The 19,141-nt window shown below is 33.9% G+C and overlaps 1 protein-coding gene across 1 annotated transcript in view; it reads left to right on the forward strand.

Moving 5' to 3' along the window:
* The window catches only part of LOC128233872 (uncharacterized), a 47,850-nt gene extending 35,943 nt beyond the window's left edge, over window positions 1–11,907 (forward strand). Inside the window, exons 2-7 of the mRNA XM_052947737.1 lie at window positions 9,427–9,515; window positions 9,673–9,715; window positions 9,964–10,028; window positions 10,359–10,374; window positions 11,384–11,463; window positions 11,785–11,907. Of these exons, the coding sequence (XP_052803697.1) occupies window positions 9,427–9,515; window positions 9,673–9,715; window positions 9,964–10,028; window positions 10,359–10,374; window positions 11,384–11,463; window positions 11,785–11,816 (325 nt within the window). The 3' untranslated portion in view covers window positions 11,817–11,907. The remainder of the gene's footprint in view (window positions 1–9,426; window positions 9,516–9,672; window positions 9,716–9,963; window positions 10,029–10,358; window positions 10,375–11,383; window positions 11,464–11,784) is intronic.
* The last annotated feature ends 7,234 nt before the right edge of the window (window positions 11,908–19,141 follow it).

Consider the following 19,141-nt stretch of genomic DNA (forward strand, 5'->3'; position numbering starts at 1 on the left):
TCGTAACATTCTTCTGTGATTGTTTTACTTCATTTCATGGTATATTTTGCTTAAATATCATACTTTGTAGCATTTTACGACAAATTCTGTATATGTTTGAGGAGTTATGCATAGCGATTTGTGTAACGTTTCTTCCCTAGCTAGCTCGGACACGCTACCTTAAATTAAACTATAAACATATTCCCGGACTGCATTGTCCCAAAAATTAAGTATGAACTCAGTAATATATACAAGTGATTTAGATTAACAATGATTGCTTACAAAACCAATGATTGGAGAAATAACTATTATGGTTCAAGAATCAATGTTCAATTATCCCAAAAACCAAGAACGCACAAACAGCTAGAAACACTACAACAACTATGAAATAACTTCAAACTGGACCAGCATACAAAACGCTTATAAACCAATCACAATATATCAGCGAAACCCACAGTCCTAAATGTATAGCTTTTACGGGAAATCAAACCATTGACCCTGTTCCGTCTGTATCGCAATGATCCAGGCTTACTTAGAGGCCAAAAAGAAACCCCACGGATGTCCGAACCTGGAAACTAGAAGCTGTAGCGCAATGCTTCACTTTAATTCTCCTAGCCTTCAATAGTTCAGAACCCGCCCTAAACAGTACAAAAAGATACTTCAAAACTTCCCTATATATTAACTTGATGTTCTCACATCGGCGTCGAGACACTAACTAACTATTTCTTTCGCTTCTTATATACCCTAACACCACGTGACCAAAATGGAACGGTCCATTTTAACAAACCCTATGGGCGAAACAATTATATATAACTTACGTTACAGAGTATGGGTGTCAAGCTTATCAAACTTACGAAAAAGTAGAAAACTATTAAGAATACAACTTAGTTCGTATTAATTAATCATTTACTAGCTAAATTTAGACATTTAATAATAAAACCATAACATTAGTATTAAATATACGAAATCATCATAAAGAAGTCATAGCGATAAAGCGAAAATCAAATACTCTATAAAATTCACTAAAACAGAAATGATTATATTCCTGGCTCCGGACTACATGATTCCATGAACATTACATTTGCACAAATATGATAATATGACCGTTACTCGTATGATAACTATGAACAAGTACATTGTTCTTAAAGCTTTAGTGACTTCAACTAGATATAAACAATAAGAACACGATCGAACAGTTTATACATTTTATTTTGTTAGCATGCATTATCTGTCAACATCGTTTCGGGACAAACTGTCTCCCACGCCTGGCAAAGAACTGGCGAAGTGCCTGATGGTTCTGATTTCTCACTAAGTCACTGTTATCACCGCTGCTGCTGAGCTCTTCAACAAGTTTGTTGCAGCACGTTTTGTCATCACTTGAGTCTTACAGCAAACACACCAAACAGGGGTACAGTTCAGGACACTGATGGCTTGGAGCTTTCTGTTCTGCTTTCTGTTCAGCCTCCCCTTTGTTAAAACAAATTAAACAGGGATACAGTTTCGGACACGTACGTGTGACTCTGCACACTGTCAATGTTTGTCTGTGTTGTATCACACCTTCTTAACATCTGCTTCAAACATAGTTTGATTGTTTTCTTGAATCCCATAATGCGTTTACTTGGTCAGTAGGTTTTGACAAGTATGACATGAGAAGAAAAGATAAGCTTTTTATATAAACTATATTCGTTCCACTCATTGCATTATTTTAAACCATGAACCATGCAAGCTACAGTGCTAGGTACAGTGCTTGCTACTATGCTACTATGCTACTATTTTTTTCAATCGAGATAAAATAAACGATCAAATTGCATTTCAACGCATTTATTCAAAGTTAAAACATCAAAATAATTGTTTTACCCTTTTCATTCGGGAAACACTTTTGAAGTATTATAAATGTTTGAGCGTATGGAAAACTAATGTCAATTCTTTTGTTCGCTCACTAAAATGCTAGGTTCAATTTCGTCAATGTTAACTTCTTCGTCCTCGGTTTCAATGTCTTCAAAAGCATAACCATCACAAACGTAGCAATTTCTCATATTACAAACTGCGCCGTCTGGGTTATCATCATGCATAGATTCGATTTCGCTCGATATTTGTTCTTCAGCATCTCGCAAATAATATTCTGCCATTTCTATCATGTTTTCATCTTCATTGATATCATCCATGGGTTGCTGAGAAGAAGATTCGCTCGACATGTTTTCTTGCATCTGCTCGTTTTCACTTGTGTTCTCACGAGGCGTTGTTTGCTGTGTCGATGCTTGACTGGACATAATTATTTGAGATTGTGTATGAAAAGTACCAAATTTTCAGCCCTTATAATATGAAAATAATAAATCACTAGTACATCGCATTTCATGATATAAATCGAAAAAAAAAACTAACAGTGAACTCGCTCACAATACAAATATGACGGACATAAGCAACCTTAATTTACAAATTACCGGCTTTGTAGCGAGACTATGTATAGGTGATAACAAGCACGAGTCTTCGTTCAAAGATATCGTCTGGCGTGAGACCACAGTTATTTTTACTATATGTTTCATATAGACACTAACCTGGCTTTTGACTTTATACACATCCCAATTGAAAAACAAGGACATGACATCTCTAGAACAATTCAAGACACAAAATATAATCACAAGAAAACACCATGTTGACCATTGACCCGACTGTCAAAATTGAGTTCAAATACAGAACCCTTCCGCCAAGGAGTCAATCGGCTACAAACAACTAATTTTCAGACTTCCACATGCTATGATTTTTCCAATATTTACACTGAAAACAATCATTTTCTGCAATAGAGTGTCAAATTCACTCAAGTTCTCTGCAAAAAGAACATTGTTTGCTTCTTTTTCATTAAATTTTAATAAAATATTGATACTTGAACACAAGCACTCTTTTTTCTGTAATAACATCCGGATCAACGGGGGGCAGATAACTGTGGTCTTGAGCCGTCTCGATACAAACTAGCAATGACTGAGTAACGCAAGAAATGTGGCGCACTACAGCAAAAGGTGTTTAGTTTGACTAGAGAAACGATCGGCATAAGCAAACTAACACAGCACAACAATATGAAATAACTCGTTTAACAACTGAGTTAGAACATTTGCATTACTTGAATACGGACGAGAGTCAACTATTGCACGACGAAGTAACACGCTTGACATTGAATCGGTCACAGCTGACTCCGGAAAACAATCAGCTTAAGCAAAATAACACGGCATTGGAAGACGAAGTTTTGCGCTTGAAATCGCAAATAGACAACCTGCAATCCTTTGAAGAAGCTCCCTGTATGAAACTATTCAACGAAGACACTCAAGATTGTTCATGATAATGACTTTACTTTGCCACTTACAAGTGAATATTACGAAATTCACTAAAAAGCAATTTCAAAGCATTCGTTTGTATGTTTATTTTATGTTATCAGAAGTCTTTATGGCTGGTTTTCCGTTTTTTTTTCACATTGTTAACATCGCTGGCCAGCTCACAGTTTTCCGATTTCCTCTTAGCGCTTAAGTTCGATGTACAATCCATCAGCATCTCTTTTTGTTCTGTGTAGTATAACTTACAGTCGTCGCACTGGCAGTCCTCAACTTCGAAAAACTTCATAATAATTCAATCTGAAAAACGTTCAGTCGTCACAATGGCAGTTCTCAATACAATTGTTTGTCATGATGCGATTTGTTTGACATTTGTTGATTTCAGCAAGATTTAGCAAGATATATTCAAAAATCGTGGTCCTAATGTGATACATTAAGACAATAACGCAAATCTAAGTACGTTGTGCTTAAACTGTTCTCTTGTGCTTCGCTTGATTCTGGCCAGGTAATCTTTTCCTTCTGAGTTCCTATTGTTTATTTTGCACAATCTGTCGTCGTCGTCTGAAAGGACAATAGCTGTAGCTTCATGTTTTCCTTCCCATGCCTTGAACTTCTTCCTTATCGGGCTAGCTGGTGGAGTAAGAACTTCTGCTTTTACTTTTACTGCGGTGAATTCTTTCTCATCCATGCTCACATTCATACTAGGCTCGATATTTTGAAGTTCAATTTCACTTTTTCAGTTTCAATGTCTTCAACAGAATCTCTCTCGAAGCTATCACATTCATCGGTATCGGAACAACAACCATAGAAAATGCAGCAATGTGCATTTTTGCAACCTGGATAGTACCCCAAATCGGGCAATTGCTGTTTTTCGTTTTCAGACGATGTTACAGTTGACACATCTTTATGTTCTTCATGTTCTGCTACATCTCGCAAATATTCTTCTGCCATTGCTTGTAGTTTTTCGTTTTCAGACATATCTGGGACTTTATGTTCTGCAGCATCTCGCAAATAGTCTTCTGCCATTGCTTGTAGTTTTTCGTCTTCAGTTGTGTATTGCTCGGGAGATGATTTGCTTGACATGTTGAAGATTGTAGATTGTTTGTTACCAATACTAAAATTTGCAGACCTTATAATAGCAAAAAAATAATTCATCGATATTATTCATCGTCAAAACTTTCATATTAGTTTTATGTTCATTTATTTCAAATAGAAAACCATTTCCTTCAAACAAGATCCATAGGTTCATTGTCCTTGTCCAATATATCAACTCTCAACGATTCGGTTTGTTGGGGGGAGGTATTGCTGTGGTCTTTTTCTGTTTTTTTTTTCACAATGTTATCCATCTCACAGTTTTCCACTTTTCTTTTAATTCCCGCATTGGAATTGGAATCGTTCAAATCCATCTGAGGTTTGAACAATTCATAATAATTCATGAACATTTCCTTGTCCATTATATCAACACTCATCGATTCGGTTTGTTGCGGGTAGGTATTGCTGTAGTCTGTTTTCTGTGTTTTTACAGTGTTAGCCATCTCATCCATCTCACAGTTACCTACATTGGAATCATTCAAATCCATCTTCTGTCTGTACAATTTACAATCGTCGCAGCGTCAGTTCTCGACAAAGAAATTGCAGCGGTACACATCGAAAATCATGGCATGAAAGGGGGGTACCCGTGTTTTCATGTTTAACCCAATATCGGTAGTGATTGGATTCATATGCATCTGACAATACACAATTGATTAGCTTTGCCATGATCTCTTTGCAGTTTGTTTTGCAGTATTTTACAATGTTTTGCAGTGTTTTGCTTTAATACCGATTAGAACTTTGCATTACAAAAAGGCGAACATCAACACGTCACTTTTGAATTTTTCCCTTGTGCTTTTCTTAATGGTGGCGTGGTAATCATCCCTTATCTCTCTCAAGAACCAGTCGCTAGTTTCTATTTTACCCAATTTCTTGTAGTATCGTTTCCTTTCTTTGATGTGTGCTAACGCAACTGGATGGTTCAACCAACAAGCAGGACAAAAGCCATTGTATTTATCAAAAAAGCTTGGACACGCGGAATGGAAACATTGGAAACGTTTTCCAAGCCTTTTATCATACGATATACTTGATATACATTTTGACATTTTTGACATTTTTTTATCTGTATCGGCTGTAATGGCTGTCATTTTTTCTTTGTATGTTTGTGTGTTTGTATGTTTGTATGAGTTCACAAAGTGTTACATGTTTTGTATACACCACAAATAATGGAATACAGAAAACGGGGGTGAAAATAGGTGGGGAGGGGTCAACAAGGGGGGGGGGGTTCTATCAACCTATTTCCTCAAGTCCATTCCATTTCAATTTTACTTTTTCAAATATACGAACAAAACTTTGAGCTTTGTTTTTAGATACTACCTTACACTGAGATCAACATATTGTTTCTTTTATGCTTATTTTTGGAGTTTTATTAGTATTTTGATTTATTTTTCACCCACTTTTTTGAAAAGAATGTTTTCTGTCTGCTTCCATTGGGACGACCCTCAAACAAAATTATATCTGATGACAAAGCTATCGATTTTCTATTTCCGGTTCGTGGAGGAAACGTTCACTGAAATTTTATACAGTTTATTTCTCACTCGTTCGTTGTGCAACATTAATCAATGAACTTTCATTAATGCATTTTTGTTCCGAATAATAATAATAGTTAATGCACGAAAGCACATTCAAACTAAACAGGGCATGACTACATGACCACACTACTACGCCGCTATTTATTGAATGAAAACTTGAAAGGTCGAACGTGATAGCAAAGCCATTGCGGATAATCATTGGATAAAAACAACAAAATTGGCTTGGTTTTAGAGTTTGTGTCATGATACATTGGTGTTCACTCATCCCTCACTATCAGATACCTGTCTGATTCTCTTTAAGTCATGTGGTTTTCCGGTAAAGATTGAATACCAGTCTAGGTTATTGACAAATTTTGAGGCGCAGGTGGGGTAAAAAAAAATCAGTAAATATGTTGTGTTAATTTTTCGGAAAGTTCGTATTACGTACTACAACGACATACATGTCTGAAAAGATATTTGAACGATGATATAACAACGTATTATTTTCGAGCAGTTGTTTTCGTCTGTAATTTGTTCTCTATGAAAATATTTGTTTGAATATTTGGCTTCACAGTCTAAGAAAACATTTGTAAACAATAACAACAGGGTTTCATTTTTTTTCCTAATAAACGGTAAGTTGTTTATTTCCAAACATATCTTTTTTTAAACTTATCCTTTTTAAAATTTCAAATTATTTTTTGGCAACATTTTCTGGTTATATAGTGACGTGTTTAGTGTTGAGCAAGGGGAAATAACTACAATGGATTTTAAAAGTAGATCTGAAAGTTGATATTTTCACTCCTTAGGATTTGCAGTGAAAATATTACTGTTGTAATTTCACTGATAAAAATCCATATTTCATCAAAAGGCATGAAAGAAAATGATGCTTTTGAAGATATTAAAACACAAATATTTGTAGTTGACATTCAGGAAATCAAGCCTTCTATTTAAAATAGCCAGAATAATTAAACCGCGATTTTATTCTTAGCAACATAAATCAAATAACTGACGGGAAAATTGATATTGACGGCCGATTTTAATTTACACACTATGGCGTCAAGGGTCCACACATTTGATCCTGTTTGTAACGTTCTCCAATAATTGTTCTGAAAATAAAGTAAATCATAATTAACTCTGTAAGATTTCTTCTTTTTTTCATTAATTTGTTTTTCTAGTTGTTTGTTTTTAACTTTCTCAAGTACAGCTCCGCGCTTATAGACGGAATACTAGTCTTACAATGAAGCAATGTGATTAATACATTTAATTGAAATAAAAAGGGCTCGTTGCAGGTTACTTCATACTTACCAAAATCTTTGATCAAATAACACACACTTTGGTTATCATAAAGACAGCATTATATTGCATCAAATACTCTACAATTAGCCACACGTGTACGACTTCTTACTCGTGTTTGGTTTGGTTTGTGGACAATACAACGGCTGAAAGCATCAATATATCTAAAATACTTGCTTTTAAGCACCTAACCACAAGTGTCCGATATTGTATACATGTTTGCTGTTTTCGAAAAAGGGCGGCTCAAAGCGTTGAAATGATGTAAGTGTGACAAGCGTTATTTTACATTTTTTTCAATCCTGTTCGAGATACAAATCGTATTCAAAGATCTTTTGAGTGTCCCCAAACAGTAAGCGATAACTTAGAATCGGTTATGTAAATTGATGATTTTTTTGTAAGTTTATTGCTAGTTTCAAGTTATATAAATGAAACTTGATATTGGCGTAGGACGCTATTACAATTTGTAATAGGTAAAGTAGGACAGTGTCTTTTAGTCAACACATTTCCATTTTCGGCATTATTATATAATTATCTTTTCACCTCGGTTCCTAATATTTATTTAAGATTTTTCGGCTTGCTTTTAAACGTTTATAAACGCTGCAATCTCATGAACGCATTTAAAAAAGTGGTATTTCAATTCGCACTATTTTAAAACGCATAACATCATACGTCCCATTTAGTAACCTTGACGCCTAATTTGTTTTTACATTTCATCTCAAAAAGTAGATCGAACGATACCTGATTTCGATTTGCTGTATTTTGCCTAGATTCCAGATTGCTTCGAGGAACTGTAACAGGGCAAAACTTATTAACTTATCTGGAAAGAATACTGAACCATCATGCAATTTGCCAGCAGATGGAGGCAGAATTTTCTCAAAAGACCATTAATGTCTTATGCATATGTCTTATTCAACATGTTTTGACGGTAAACTACTTTGATAACTTTTCTACTCTAGCTTGTAATGCAGTGAACTACTTTGCTTTCTGTTCTTCTTCAGCATGTTATGACAGAGAACTACTTTGCTAACTGTTCATCTTCATCATGTTTTGACGGTGAACTACTTTGCTAACTGTTCTACTTCGTCATGTTTTGACAGTGAATTACTTTTCTAACTGTTCTTCTTTAGCATGTATTGACAGTGAACTACGTTGCTTTCTGTTATCGTCAGCATGTATTGACAGTTGTCTTCTTTTCTTATATTTCTACTTCATATTGTATTGAAAGCGAAATAATTTCCTCACTGTTCTTCGTCAGCATGTACTGACAGTGAACTCATTTCTCAACTGTTCCTTGTCAGCATGAACTGACAGTGAACTCATTTCCTAACTGCCTTTTGTCAGCATGACCTGACAGAAAACTAATTGTCTAACTGTTCTTCGTCAGCATATTCGGACAGTGAAATATTTTTCTTATTGTTCTAAGTAAGCATGTACTGACAGTGAACTCTTTTCTCCAATTATCTTTTTCAGCATGTATTGTTGGTGAACTAATTTCCTAACTGTTCTTTGTCAACATATACTGACAGTGAACTAATTTCTTACTCTTCTTCTTTAACATGTACTGACAGTGAACTACTTTATTTGTGTTCTTCTTCAGAATGTAATAACAGTGAACTATTTTCCAAACTGTTATCCTTAAACATGTATTGCCAAATATTAACCCTGCTTACTGTTCTTCTACGAAATTATTGCTTTATTATAATAAAAAAACAGTATCTATCATTTTTGTGAAATTGAAGGCTTTTTGAATGTAGGGAAATAATTTGACAGGATTGTCTCCCTTATATGACTTAATCTATACATTGGCATTGAAATAATGTGGTTGAATACACAGATTATCCAATAAACGAAAAGCTTTAGTTTCCATAGTTTCTAGTTTCCAGTGTACAAGTCCGTTATATAAAGAACGCAATCCGCATAGCTTCATTCCCTTGGATCCGATTAGTGACAATCATATTGGATACTACTTATGGAAATATAATAATGTTATTAATTAGGAGATTTCATATTGGGCCAAAATGTTGACACTGAATATTGGACCAGTCAATAAGTAATGAAATAAACGTGTATCTATATCAAGTTCAAAACAGAAAGAGGGAAAGATTTATTAAATAGAATATGACCACAAAACCAGAAAATCTATGTAACCTTTTTACGTAATGACATTTATGAAGTTTAATTGACATGAATGAAGAGGATGTAGTTACATGAAAGTTTTTTGTGTCGTTTTATAGATCTGACACAGACAGCCCTGGATGTAATGCAGCCCAGACTTACGAGGAATTATCAAAGAAAACATATACTATGGTTTACGATGCTTTAAGTTAGTATAACAATTTAATTTGGTAATTTGGTATTATTTTATTCTTAGATGGTTTTTAAAAATGCACGTTAATGTATATTTTGATTATGCAATTATATGTATACACTGATATACATGCATTACGGTTTAAATAACTTATTATCGAAATGAATTTCAGAAAAAGGAGAAGAACATCCTACAAACATCCCCGAACATCCTGGGTAAGTTTAAACCATAATATTAATACATTGATTTAATTTCTATTTGTAAATAGTCGTTATTAAATAAATACTGAACATTCAATACGTAATGAAAACGTGTATACATACCAAATCTACGGCGCAAAGAGGGAACAATGTTCAATGCAATATGACTTCAAAACTTGTTAATCTATTAACTGTTTCCTATAATCATATTTACAAAGCATTATTGCCATGAATTGGTCACAAGTAGCTTTGTCGTTTTATAGCTCTGGTACAGAGAGCCCCAGGTGTAATGCAGCCCAGACTTACGAGGAATTGTCAATGAAAACAGGTACATCGGTTTATAATTCTATTAGTTAGTGTTACAATTCTTTTTGGCAATTTAAAATTATTTAAAAGTTGATGAATGCATTAAATACCTGGGCTCATTCCGATTCATCTAACATCTAGTTTAACCGATATAATAGTGATGTATGCTGTTCATGTGTATTTATCTATATGTCACATTTCTGTTAATAAAACGAATTCTATTCATTTTGTTATCTTGACATGGTAGTTTAAATTCACATTCATATATATAAATATATAATTTGCAATAAGATTTATACACTAATATACACGTATGATGATTTTAATTGCTTACTTTAGAATTAATTTTCAGAAAAAGAAGACAATGGGTAAGATAAAAGCATTGCAACTTTCAAAGTTAACAAGGAGCATATATTAGGTAAACATATCAAATAAGTGATGAGTATGGAACCTAATTTAAATACTGTTTACGAACTAAGGAGTTTGCCATTCAACCCAAATGAGTGAAAACCCATAAAAGCAACCTAAATATCACACCAAGCGCTTTGTAAACCTGATATCGTGCATGACTTGCATTCAGATACAAAGTAGCACCGTACATGTTTCAGCTAATACAGTAAATAACAGCTAAAAGATACTCGATGTTTTACGTAAAACAATATTTCAGGGTGTTTGAATTGAACAAAAAAGTCAATATATGCTTTCCGTTAAAGGTTTTGTTAGGACCATTGCAGGAGTCCCGAAGTATAGCGAATAGAAAGTTATCATTATATTGTCAATATAATACATATTTAACTTTGGAACTATATGTTTGTGTTTTAGATGTGGCTGAATTTCGTTAATGTTATTTAAATGCTCTGTTTATAATCGGTCTATAGATCTGAAACTGTTAGACATTGTGCGCTTTACAGAGAATAACGCAATTGGCCATACTTCGAATGTCATATTGAATATTAATTCCTTTTTTGTTGATATGTCCTTTTAAGGAATGTTTATATTGCCAAATACTATCGAATGTTCCCTACTTTAGTGAAATTTTATACTTAGCAATGTTTATGTATTATGCATTTAAAGAATGAAAATCCTCTATGGAAGTTAAAGTTTGAAATCATTACATGTCATTGTCACTATCTTGTAATATACAAATATGTATGCTCTTGTATTTGTGTATGGTACGGAGGCATTTCGTTCAATAAACTTTTAACTGAAATGAGTTTTTGAACTGATTTGTGAATTGTTTGTGTGCCTGATACCTTGGTAATTGTTTATGTCTTTGTAAGTTCTATGAAACGCTTTATTTTATTTAGTTAGCCCTTAGCATGAACACATATATTATATCGAAATTGTGAATACAGTGCAGTTTACGTTATTTTTCAGACCCGATAACTATCAGGTATACACGCCGTTGGATGAGTTTAAAATACCGTCGCATATGAACTACGGAAATGTCAAAAACGGTATAAACACTGTATACATTACGACAGTAGGTAATGTATTAGGGTACTCTGTTGATTGTTGTAAATCGATATGCTAAAATATCAAATCTATATAAGGATATGATTATATTGACACAAATTTCTACGGGCTTAATAAAGACAAACTAGTAATCACAAAATGCTCTGTATCAAATCAAACGTAAGTTAATCTTAATATTATCTTCTTTTTTTTTTTTGGGCGGGGGGGGGGTAAACTGATTTCAATATACAACATAAATACCAATTTGTATGAGTAGCAGTTTTTCAGCGTTGTTTTTCTTTATCCTTTCCATGTGTTTTCAGAAAATCCCGTTTACAACAATACTGTGCTGTAGAACCCTGGGACTAACAGTGCTTTATGTGGAAAAGTGAAAGTCTAACACAGTTGTTCTGAACATTTGACTTTGTTTTAATCGCATTTTTCCGTGCCAGTGAAGTATTCAGTGATTTTTAACCAGGTTTTCAACGAAAACCGGGTTATTAGAATGAGGTTGTCGTTGGGCGGGCGGGCAGGCGGGCGGACGGGCGGACGTCAAACATTGGTTTCTGTTCAATAACTTTAGTTAGCATTGATAGATATTGACGAAACTTGGTGTGTTAGTTGCTTATGTGAAGAGCTAGCTCGGGATTGCTTTTGAGTGGGGAGGGGCTAAGGTCAAGGTCACTATTACTTCAAATAGAAAAATGGTTTCTGCCCAAAAACTTTAGTTAGCATTGACAGATATTGATGAAACTTGGTGTGTAGGTAGCTTATGTGAAGAGCTAGCTTGTGATTGCTTTTGAGGGGGTGGGGCTAAGGTAAAGGTCGCCTGTTACTAAAAATAGAAAAATGGATTCTGCCCAATAACATTAGTTAGGATTGTTAGATATTGACGAAAGTTGGTGTGTAGGTAGCTTATGTGAAGAGCTAGCTTGGGATTGCTATTGAGGGAGGAGGTGCTAAGGTCAAGGTCACTGTTACTGAAAATAGAAATATGGTTTCTGCCCAATAACTTTAGTAGCATTGACCGATATTGATGAAACTTGGTGTGTAAGTTGCTTATGTGAAGAGCTAGCTTGGGATTGCTATTGAGTGGGGAGGGGCTAAGGTCCAGGTCACTGTTACTTAAAATAGAAAAATGGTTTCTGCCCAATAACTTTAGTTAGCATTGACCGATATTGATGAAACTTGGGGTGTAAGTTGCTTATGTGAAGAGCTAGCTTGGGATTGCTTTTGAGTGGGAGGAGGCTAAGGTCAAGGTCACTATTACGTAAAATAGAAAAATGGTCAAGGTCACTGTTACTTAAAATAGAAAAATGGTTTCTGCCCAATAACTTTAGTTAGCATTGACCGATATTGATGAAACTTGGTGTGTAGGTAGCTTATGTACAGAGCTTGCTTAGGATTGCTTTTGAGGGGGGTGGGGCTAAGGTCAAGGTCGCCTGTTACTAAAAATATAAAAATGGTTTCTGCCCAATAATATAAGTTAGCATTGATAGATATTAATGAAACTTAGTGTGTAGGTAGCTTATGTGAAGAGCTAGCTTGGGATTGCTTTTGAGGGTGGTGGGGCTAAGGTCAAGGACACTGTTACTAACAATTTAATGATGGTGTCCGCCCAATAACTTTAGTAAGCATTGATAGATATTGATAAAACTTGGTGTGTAGGTAGCTTATGTGAAGAGCGAGTTTAGGATTGCTTTTGAGGGGGTGGAGCTAAGGTCAAGGTCACTGTTTCTAAAAATAGAAAAATGGTTTCTGCCCATTAACTTAGTTAGGATTGATAGACATTGACGGAATTGTGTGTGTAGGTACTAGTAGCTTATGTGAAGAGCAAGCTTGGAATTTCTTTTGAGGGGGGTGGGGTCAAGGTCACTGTTACTAAAAAATAGAAAATTTGTTTCTGCCCACTAACTTTAGTTAGCATTGATAGATATTGATGAAACTTAAAGCGAATGTAGCTTATGTGAAGAGCTAGCTTGGGAGGTGGGGTCAAGATCACTGTTCCTAAAAATAGAAAAATGTTTTTCTGCCCAACAACTTAGTTAGAATTAATGGATAGTGATGAATCTTAGTGTGAATATAGCGTATATGAAGCTGCAGATTGAACTTGCTTTTGTGGGTGGGGAAGAAGGTCAAGGTACTTGATTTGTTGAGTGTAAGTTAAAAACTTAAGTTTTTTTCAAAAAGCAGACAACTGATTTTTTGAGAATATTTTACAAGAACATGCATGCCTTTGAAGTGAAGCAGGGTCTGTGTTCACTATCGTCATGACTCTGAGTTTTAGACTGAGACTCAGAAAAGGGAATTTTGAAATGTTATATAACATCTTTAATATAATCAGCTTGACAACATAAGAGTGTGTTATCATTGAATATGATTTTAAATATGTAAAGCCATTTTCTCAAATATTGCTCAGCAAACAGTGAATTTACATTGAAATTGACATTTGCATTTTATAAAAGTGTAAATAATCAGATTAAACATTTTGCTTTGTAAAAATAAATTGTCATTGGTATTCAGTGATGTTGGCTTGCAGAAAGTTAAATCATTGTCATATGCAAAAAATAGGTAAAAGATATTCACATGAGACTTAGTATGAATGTTGCAGCGAAACTAAACACATAAGATACTAAATTAGAGTAATTTTCAGTTACGTCTCTTTACACATAAGAAACTTAATTAGAGTAATTTTCAGTTACGTCTCTTTTTGATAAAAAAATAAAAACAAAAACCTGGTTTCGGCGCAATGCGGCGCTTCTAGTTATTCTTTAATCCAGCAAATGATTCGCCGAACAAATTAATGAAAAAAGAAAATGTAAATTTCTGCATTTTTATAAACAGTTTATAAAAGTACGTTGACATCATGTGTTAGGATAAGTAGAATTTTTAAGAAGTCACAGAAGGAATAAGATATTGCGACATGATGACAAAAAGGTGAAGTAGAATTGATATTTGAACTGGACGGTTAAATGTGATGGTCACTGTCTTCCTGGACACTTAATTGTTATCCTATAAACATATTAAAATCAACATTTCATAGATCAAGGTCACTGGATTGCCCACAGTCGTAGTAAATTTTCAGAACGGGTCATTTCAAAACAGTACAATGATACATTTGAACATTATGAAAGAAGCGTAAAATCATCATGTTGTTTTAGTGCTTCGGGTTTATAACGCGTTATAATGTTATTGTTATTATTCGGTATTTCTGACTGTATTCAGTTATGTATTGATGTCATATAGGTTTTTCCATACAAAATGAAATAGGACCTTGTGAAATGTACACGATGCTTATCTTAAATGATCAATTATTTGTATATTTTCCTGGAAAATGTACGGAAATAGTTTCAACAATAACATTCCTACTTTATAATTCTGATGATAAACTGGTTTACTTCCAATTTAAATGCAGGCTTACACTGACGAATTTGAAGTTATTGTAGAAAGCTTAAAGTCAATTGAAGAATTAAGAACATATACTAAACCCAGTATTGTTTGAAATGAGAAATTCAACGTTAGGCAATGAGGGAGTTCATTTCATTTTGATGCCCAGATTGTTAATATTTTCTGACAATTGATATTAAGTTCATTTTCGTTCAATATTTTATCTGATCCAATATCAACTACTGTCAAGTTGCTTAGCATTTTGGTAGCAAGTCCATCGCAGAAAAAAATAGAAAATTCAATATAGAGCTTTACAATTGATACTAAGTTCATTTTCGTTCAATATTTTATCAGATCCAATATCAACTACTGTCAAGTTGCTTAGCATTTTTGTAGCAAGTCCATTGCAGCAAAAAATAGAAAAGATTCAATATAGAGCTTTACAAATTGTGTTCAATGAATACACAACTACTTATGAAATTCTTCTTCATAGCGTTCAATTTCCAATACTATATTTGAACAGAGTAAGATAGTAAGATGTATCGCTTTACAAATGTCTATACGGCATCTCACTAAAACCTTGTAGCTTTCAAGACATTTAATTTATATTTCAGATATGAAAGCTTTGTAGATGTACCATTAGTACGATCAACTCAATATGGGTAGAACTCTTTCCGCTTTGAGGCTATCTTAAATATGGGAATTTTCGGCAAGTTTTGATCTGGTATTTTTAATTGATATTTTTGCACAGTGGTAAATGCTGATATTGTCAGGACTTTGGCCTGGCAGAGGTTTGGATATTTGCCTGAAGGTAGGGGTTGACCGTTTCACAGGAGCGCCCATGTCATGTCTTTGTACATTACTGTTTCCGATATTGTCAGACAAATATTTTAGGTACACTTAATTACAGAATAAGTTCTTCCTTTAAGCAATACTTTTCAAAGACTTTTTCTAGCAATGTTTAGTAAAAATTCAAACAATAATATCTTCTACAAACTAAACATTACAATATCATGTGGTAATTCCCATACTGTTATTTACACATTTTCTGTTAAAAATGTATACTATTATTTTCTTTAATTGATATTCTTAAAAGAACTATCCACTATGCAGTGATATTTCAACTAGCGGAAACGTTCATGTAGACTGGCCGTACATCCGAGAAAACTCATTGTATACAGTGCTCTATCCACTTTTTTGCAATTGCATGAGTATAAACGGCATTGAAAATACTTTTTCCCATGCGTTACCTATTTTGAACTATATGCTTTAATTTCCAGGTCACCAATTTATTGTTTTGCTTTATATTGTTGTTTTATGTATCTGTATTATTCATGCCGGAAAATAGCTTATTGAGTTTATGTATTTTGTAATAATATAACCGACCTTTAATAAAGATTATTGTATCTTGTATCTTGTATTGGCAACTTCCCTAGTACTCAGTTCAAAACCCAGCGTTATAATTATAAATTTTACTGTTATTTTTACTAATATATATTACTGACTTAAATGAGAAATGCGTACTTGATGATATCATTTTCGGTTTTAAGTACGCCTTAATTGTGCTTGTGTACATGTGTAGTGTTCAATATGTCCTGTTCTTATCAGTTCGGGTAATTCAATTACAAACCAGGTCAAAGATTCAAAGAAAAACAGACAACATACAAATTTTATTTGACATCAACCTATAGAAAGATTACTGGCAATATGCTTATTTTCATGTATTCTTTTGTATCCGTTAAATGACTACAAAGTATCTTCAAAATACATTAGAAGTATTGTCCATCAGCTGCGTCCATTTATGTTACGCAATCAGGGATGGAAAAGGAATCCACGAAAAAGGAACATGGAACTTGATCCATTTCCCTTATTCCAACTCGAATACTGAACTGGTTCCTTATTCTTTATTGAAACAAAATAAAAACAGCAATATCAAAGTTTAAAAATTATCACTTCTTCATCTGTGTATCGATTGGCTATGCAATGTTAGTCAACATAAAAAGGTTGCTCTGTCTTTTATACGGTACTTTGGGCTAAAGTGATTAACATTACATTGAACTCCGAATAAGGAATAAGGCACTGGTTCCTTATTCCTTATTCAAATTTCAAGAAGGAACAGAAACATTGACCTTTCAGCATTTTTACTTATACTTGTTTTAAAAAGAACAACTATGCAGAAGTGGTTCACACAGAAATGCATTGTTTATTCAAGTTGGTTTTTGTTCGTAAAGTGCTTTAAAATACATCAAACTCCGAAATGGAACAGAAATCTTGAAAATGTTTAAACTTCAACTAACCCGTCTAATCACTTTTTAAAGAAATAACTATGCAGATAGTTTTTACACAAACGCCAAATAAGGAACAGAATAGTGCTTAAATATCTCAATTTCAAGGTGTCTAATTTCGCCATTTTTGAGGAAATATCCACGCAACGTTAGTCTTAATCAAACATTTGCGTTATGCATTGTCTATTCTAGCGGAATTTGGTGCCTTTAAGTCGAATAAAGGAAATTTGTTCTCATTTATTCTTGAAAATCAAAAATTAAATCACCTATCCGTTTTTCCCCCCAGTTTTGACTAAACTACTGAAGAAGGGGTTTACATAAAAAGTGTGCAGAAATGCATCGTCTGTTCAATCGGATCTCTGTGTTTAAAGTGTTTAAAATAATACCAAACTCCGAATAAGAATCAGAATTCTTCAAAAAGTTAAAAAAAAAACTGAAATAATTTATATTTTTTGACAAATAAGAATAAGGAACATATATCAGGGAAAAAATGCCATTTGCTTTGAAAAGTTATTCAAAGTGAAACACTGAATGAATAAATAATTGAAAAGGAAGGGTTTCTTTTCTGCGAGAAGGGAACTCAAAATGTGTTTTTTGTCGTGATTTCTGATGTTTTCTTGTCCGTAAACAGATAATTATCAAGGTACACTCTTTAAAAAGGGCAACACTAATGAATAGATTCACAACACAGACTTCTGATATATATCTTATAAAATTTATATTATCTCAAAGCCGCAACCACAAAAGGTATGAAACAAAATTAGTTATGAATAAAACTGACAGGATTAATTTTCTTTCAAGAACCAGGCTTACTGACACACTGCTACAGTTTTGAAACATGTTTATAATGTGATTGTGAAATACTAAAAAAATACCGCATGATGTCGTACACCAATTATAGTTGGGCTGGCTGGTCCGACATCATTCCCCCGGCTTGTTCAAACATTAACTAAGTTATATTTTGAAATTGGATAATAAATATATGAATAATAATTACAATCATGTTATTGACAAAACGTCAGTTGGTTAAACGAGTAGTTCGTTTTAACAAGAAACGTCAGTCTTTTTAACTAGAAACGTTAGTCGTTTAAACGAGATACCTATTGTGTCGTTTAAAAGATAAACGAAAAATCAGACCTGTTATGCTAATTAAGTCTATGCTACCGTTTATATAAAAAGGGTTCTCATTAAGGTTATGTTGATCCATCTTAAACAATAAAGTAACCGTCCAGCTACTAACTTAATATTCATATTTATTTCCTACATTTAACCGGCCCTATTGACATTTGACCAGTCAATTTTAGCCGGCGACCTGTTCTTAGTTGGAACACTGTATTACAATGTATCAACGGAACTAGACACCAAATGGTCACAAAACAGGCATATAATTGTCAATGCAAACTAGTATGAAGAAGATAATACATCATTTTACATGATATAAAATAGTAAACACATCAATCATGTCGCTGTCTCAGTTGAATTTCCCCGTTTAAAAAATAGTGCATTATGGTTTCCCAGTGAATGATATTTCCGAACACCCTGCAAGACATTTAAGCGGTTCACACACTAAACTTTGGATAAGCCTTTCAGCAACCCGCGGTCATTTTCAGCAGAGTTAACCTCTTTTAAATGTTTCCATTGATCAATTTCATCACCGATGGTGATCTGTCGGGTTTTTAGTCTAGGCTGTTTTGCAGCAGTGTTCCGCTTTCAAGCACTGTATTTTGATGAGTACTTCTAATGATTGATCGCATTTCCCTTGCGTTTATCTTGAATGACCAAGTAGGGCACGCGGGCAAATTGCATGAAGCGCGCTAGAGCTTCATGATCATCTGCTCGCTTGCCCTACTGCGTTTAACATTTTAAATACTATTTATTACCATTTCTACATTACTATTTCATTAACATACGTTAACTTTGTACAAAAGAATAGACTTTTGAAACGTCGTTTATCATTGGTAATATGACGGCGCACTATTCTAATCGGAGCGCAATATTGAAACAAACT

The sequence above is a fragment of the Mya arenaria genome, chromosome 5, assembly GCF_026914265.1.
Source record: "Mya arenaria isolate MELC-2E11 chromosome 5, ASM2691426v1".
Lineage (NCBI taxonomy): Eukaryota > Metazoa > Mollusca > Bivalvia > Myida > Myidae > Mya > Mya arenaria.